Genomic DNA, 6,057 nt, shown 5'->3' with positions numbered 1-6,057 from the left:
GGATCTGAGCGGGGAGTGGCAGGTTTCAGCCCGCCCTGACTTTAAACTGACTTATCTACTGTAGGCCTCGAAGACAATGCATTTATCCAGGTTATGCGGTTCTTTGGAACCACTACGGGTCCAATGGAACTTGGTTCATTCACACCTTTTACACCAACATGACAGAGATTAGGCATGTGCACTGACCTGGGCTCAATGTATCTATGGGTATTTATTTTCAGGACCTTCATTTTTTTATTACCCTAGTTGAGATAAGTCATTGACTAAATCTCTCCATACGCTAGTTATAGGCCCAATATTTCAGGACTTAGACCTATTATTAATAGTCAATATTGCATTTAAAACCACGGTTACAGTTACTGTACTTTTAAAATGAAAACACACGTCTGTTTGGTTCTCTTTTTGTATTCATGCTTAAGTCCTGCAGCAAACAGTGTCCTCATAATCATTGGTATTGTTTGGGGCATATATTTTTTTTATCCTACAAATGCATGAGCAAAATGTATTTAGTTTTTGAAAAAACAATAAAGACAGAATATAGAGTCAACAAAATAGTCCAATAAACACTTGAAATGCTCTGATTTTCAAATCATTAATTTTCACTTTCTGAAAAAGCATCAGCATAGCTATGCAAGCTCCCATTTTAGTACCATTATCCCCTGAGACCCAATGGTCTATGCTGATTGAAAGTGACAGTTCAATAATTCTAATTCCTTTTCCCATATGCACTTAAAGTCATCCCCACATAAGCATCCTTTTTCTCACATTTCTCACGTCTCTGCCTCCACAGTCAGAGTCAGGAGCTGCAGAGGAAGAATGGGCCCCATTCATGTGCCCTCCCCACCCACACCACCAGGGTCAGAGTCCAGACTTCTGCACCACACGGCTATCAGGAAACAACAAAAAACCTTCTCAATACAAACCATAGCCCAGAAATGTCATAAAAGTTTAGTCCGTATTTGGACAAAAAATGGCATTCCATTGAAAACAAGAAATATAGGCTGTAGAGCCCTTGTTCATGCTATTCTGGGCTTCTGTTAAATTAAAATGCAAAAAAGGCTCATTGGATTATGTAATGCATTTTGACTTTATGAGGTTTCCCAAAGTGCTGTTTTTATTTTAGCTTCAAGTAAAAATATTTATCTCCACGAAGACAAGAGGCTCCAACAAAAACATCACACAGTGCACCTTCACTTTTTATCAACTCAAGTCTACAAATCAAATCAAATACTGAACAGGCATATTCTTATCAGCAAAAGTTTATTTGTTCCATCTTTGTCATATTTTTGGTCAGGTTTCATGTGAGGAAAGTGCAGAGGAGCAAGCAGAGGGCAGCACATTAGGTTGCGATAGTTGATAACTCAACATTGTTATCAAGTTGTTAAGTGAGCACTGTAGTGTATACTGTATTTTCAAACCATTTAAAATTGAGAAATTGTTTGGACCCAAACAAGTTGCAACTTTCTGGGCCCTCTTGTCTCCCACACCCCTTATGCTGTCAGCAAAAGTTAAATTTACCTTGCCACACTCATGGAGCAAATCACTCTGCCACATCAGTAGTATTACAAAGGGATCCAGTACAATCTGTGTGGGATACAGGGTTTCAACATGTGATGGCAAAAACAACAGTGTCGAGGCAACGGTTACACACATACTGCTCATTGTTCACATTCTCACAGTGTCATACAAAGGCATGTACATGTAAACACACGCCCCTAAAGTGCACATTTTGAAAGGACCTCTGAAGACATACAGTATGCTGTATGTACATCGATTTAATTTTAAGGTGACAATTAATGTGGAGAAAGCTAGAAAAAAAAGTAAAAGGCAAAGATATGGGTGTAAGACAACAAAAAAGCATGGAATTATTAAGTAGAATATTTGGTGTAAGCAGCTTCAGGTGGATGTGATCAAAAATAGCAGCTTAATGGTTGCACTAAAGCGTGTGTTGAGGTGACAAATGATGTGCTAAATGTAAAGGTGTAATACTTTCTCTCTCTCTATAAGGCAATCTGGGTGATACATATCAATCTTTTTACAGTACCTTCAAGTGAAAGCAGATCATAATAAAAACATTGTGCAAAGTAATTAAGGCCGTGGATAAAAGTTAAAATAAAGTAATAAATGATGAGGAATACAAGACAAAGTGGCAGGGGAAACAATGCAGGCACAGAAATAAAGGTGTGATGGGAGGGGAAAAAAAACTAGTCAGCTGGAAAAGCCTCCAAACATAAACCCTTTTACCCCAATGTCCGGAACAATCCAGTGCCCCCTTTTCACGAGGGAACCCCTCAATGCTCACTCCACTTTTGGCACTGAAGCCTGGCTCATGCTGCACTTCTGCATGGGGCACATTGGGATGGACTAGCAAGGATCTGGTGCCCCCTATTGTCAGCTACTGTAAACTACTGATCTTTTTCTTAATTGCCCACTGTAGCTGAAGGAAGTGGAATTGCATGTAGTCAAATGATGCAAAGGCGTTACACAGTGGATGAAAAATCTTTTACAACATATTGTTTCAGATAAATGTGGCATCACCCAGTTATGTAAACAATATCTCCTCCAGTGGAAGTCTCAAAGGTGTCACGCGTCATCTGGAACGATGGACCTGTCTTGTGTCCCTGACTGTAGAGGTGCTAGGATGTGATGATGAAGGGGCAGGCTCCTTCTACTCCACTTTCACTCCCAACTTCTCTGTGTTTAGCAGGTAGAGACTGTCATCTATAAGGAAGCTGTTAAGAAATACATTTACAAAGTTAAAATCAGTCTTTTTGACAGATGCTGAACATGTGAGGGGACAAACCTGTAGAAGAGGAAGTGAACAGGGATGGTGCTGAGGTGCCAGACTGCATGAGCATCAAACACCCAGAGCAGTGGAGGGAAGTCAAGCAGCTCCAGCAGAGCCAGCCCATGGAGGAGCAGCACCACCAGGCCACACTTCCACCAGTATGGCAGGGTCCTCCGGTTCTGCCAGCACCAGCACAGCCACCACAGCAAGTTTACCATACCTTGAAATAAATAAAACACCATTTAGGTACGAATTATAAATATAAAAGCATGAAGCATATACAAGAAGCGTCTCATTAAAAAGTATATACATATATATATTACCAATAGAAACATTGGCGAGCATGTTATAGCCATAGTCAAAACTGACAAAAGTCAAGTAGGAAACATGTGATGTAAAGACCAGAATGAGCAAGACGCCCACCATGCTGGATACCCCCGGCCGCTTCAGACCCAGTGTTCTGTAGAAAAATTATATGTTTATTACAAACACTGAATTCAAACAAATTATCAAAATCCTTCTGGACAAAAAAATAAATACCTGACACAGCATAAGTAGATTGAGTAGAGAATGACAGCTGTTGCACAGAAATAATCCATTTTCTGGAAAAACAATACATTCTGTTTATTAGCACAATGGGCACATTTTCAAAGAACTGCTCAGTACCTCAGTAAGGTAAGTGTCCCGGGTATGGAAAATTGTGGACCAGAACCAGGCATTAAGAGATACCTAAAAACATATGGATTTGAATGTTACCATTAACCATGCTTATAAAACTATTATATACTTTTACATATTTGACCCCACCAGTGAAAAGGCATTGATGGTGTGGTACATGGGGCTTTGTCGCGGCACAGTGCTGCGATAGCGCAGGAGCATGAGGAGGCAAGCCAGACCATTCAGCAGAGATGCCAGGGCAGAGGCGGGTTCCTCGAAACATAAGAAGCGAGCAAATGGCCACTGAGAATAGAAACAGAGCAATTATTTAAAGTATTTAATTTTTGTAATTATTTTCATTTAAAAAAACTTTGGAAAAAGTCTGATGCAGCCCTGTGAGTAAGAGCACAAACCTTGCCGTGAAACTGAGGAACCCTGTAGCCCCCTGCCTGATAAAGACCAACAGTGGTCCACATGCACTGATAACGGCAGTCATCACGACATGTCCAACCTGTCAGCAAGAGAAGAAAAATACTGTCTTTATTTATAAAATGTTCATGAGAAAGCAGTTGATGATAACATCTAACAGTGTAAAACAGCACTGTTTTAATGAACGGGCAAGGAGCGAATAAGTTGTAACAACTTACTTAACTAGAAAAACTGGGTTTGAAATCAGTGCCACTGTTAGATGTATGCCCTGATTCTGTACATTTTCTATAGTCTAGTGTATACTATATACTATACCAATGTCGCCAAGGCAGCTCAGAAAATTAAAAAATATCCTGTGGCAAAAATATCTTGCTGTCTACTCTGAAAGACCCAAAACAAACAATTGTGCAATAACTGATCTGGTATATAAAGTAAATAACAAACATATTCACACATAGGTGTGTTATAGCAAAGGCTATTTGTGGTAATGAGTTAAGTTAACTCATAATCAACAACATTGTTAGAACATCATGCAGACTGTTAGCAAGTTAGCCTCATTTACCTGAAAAAGCAGCAGTCTCACCTGTGAGCGCCATGTACGGCGGCTGGGCGGACTCAAAGCCTTTCAGCCGGACTCCGGTGCAGTTGATGCGGACACATTGCTTGACACAGTCCCGGTAAACAGGTTCCTTGTCGCCCTGTGAGCACTCCACCGTGGTCACTGCCGCCAGGAGCAGGGCGACAGCCGCGGCCAGAGCGGGGAGTGTGACAGATGTGCACCGGGGAGCGGGGGAGGCCATGGCGGTACGATGGTCCCGACTGGACAGCTCCAGAGCTCAGCAAGGACCCGCAGGACTCATCACGGCAGCATCAGCCGCAGTGGAGTGGCGTGTGGCCCGGGAGAGAACCGTTGAACAGGTACAGGACTGTCTGGTTTCTGTGCATCGGGGTCAAGTTTCTCACTAAACGTCATTTCCTGTCACGGCCACCGTGATCAAAAAGTAAATATAAATTGCCATAGTAGATATATTATACATGTATTCAAAGAATTATAGAACAGTGTATGGCTTGTTTCTGTCTATATTCTGTCATTAATCATATAATTTTGTGTCGTTGGGAAATGGTTTTATTTTGAAATTGTTTCTTTGACATTTTTACTTTTACTTTTACTTCCTCTTACAGCCAGTCACGTGATAATATCATTGGTATTTTCAGTGTTTAGACTATACAAAGTGAATGTGATTACTTTGAAATCTAAAACAAAGTTGTTAATAATAATAATAATAATAATAATAATAATAATAATAATAATAATAATAATAATAATAATAATAATGTGAACAGCTTGGAAAGAAGAGGTACCTAATTTAACCAGCAGCTTTTTTCACTCAGATCCATAGACCTTAGCTTTACCAATTATTAGGTTAAGAAGTTGGTCTATTTTATTATGACTCTTATACTTGCTCATTATAACACCTCACATGCCTTTTAAAATTAACCTCAAAAGATATTTTGAAATCCTATTACATTACTTAACCTTACCCTTATAAGGTCTGAGCTATTTCAGCTGTTTGCCTGATTTGTCGAGGATCTATTTTCTACATAAAGGTCAAACATGTATGACATTTAATATGAGCTAAATGTTGCCTAGTTGTGAATGAACCTGTTTTTGGTTTTTGTGAGTAGAATTTTTTCATTAATTGAATTTCTTTTCTATTTTTTATTGATTGAATTATTTTAATTTTATGAATTCGAGGATATTTATTGATTTATCAGTGGCTTATAAATACCTAATTTAACTATATGCATATTCCAGTCAGTGCGCAGTCATTGCTGTCCCCACTCATTACTTCAAGCAAAACCTGTGCTTTAACCCAGTCCCACTTAAACCAACAGACACAGCATTTTACGAAAAGATAGTGTCTTTTATTTGTACGTTCTTTATTTGTTACAGTGAAGTCACAGACAGTCACATCGACAGGAGAGAAACACTGGCCAGGCAGAGGAAGGAGAGACCAAAACAAAGACTTTTTACTTTTGCCTTGCTCTCAAATCCTTCCTCCTCCTCACCATCTTTCCCCATCTCTTTCACTTACACAACTATACATCATGCTTTTCTCTTATTGCCTTTCCTCTGTAGGGACATCAAGGGACATTAAAAGAAAGGGGGAGGCAGCCTATTT

The 6,057-nt window shown here is 39.6% G+C and overlaps 1 protein-coding gene across 1 annotated transcript; it reads right to left on the bottom strand.

Annotated features, from left to right (window-relative positions):
* Window positions 1-1,988: 1,988 nt before the first annotated feature.
* On the bottom strand, window positions 1,989-4,845 carry pgap3 (post-GPI attachment to proteins phospholipase 3). Its single transcript, XM_033985002.2, has 8 exons — window positions 4,458-4,845; window positions 3,859-3,956; window positions 3,596-3,748; window positions 3,455-3,517; window positions 3,329-3,390; window positions 3,112-3,248; window positions 2,804-3,008; window positions 1,989-2,732 (listed from the first exon to the last, which is right to left on the bottom strand). The coding sequence occupies exons 1-8, from the start codon at window positions 4,672-4,674 to the stop codon at window positions 2,669-2,671; spliced, it is 999 nt and encodes a 332-aa protein (XP_033840893.1). The 5' UTR covers window positions 4,675-4,845; the 3' UTR covers window positions 1,989-2,668.
* Window positions 4,846-6,057: the final 1,212 nt, after the last annotated feature.

Source organism: Periophthalmus magnuspinnatus, chromosome 19 (assembly GCF_009829125.3).
Source record: "Periophthalmus magnuspinnatus isolate fPerMag1 chromosome 19, fPerMag1.2.pri, whole genome shotgun sequence".
In the NCBI taxonomy this organism is placed as follows: Eukaryota; Metazoa; Chordata; class Actinopteri; order Gobiiformes; family Gobiidae; genus Periophthalmus; species Periophthalmus magnuspinnatus.
The sequence above is the reverse complement of the archived record's forward strand: the minus strand, read 5'-3'. Positions and strand labels throughout refer to the sequence as shown.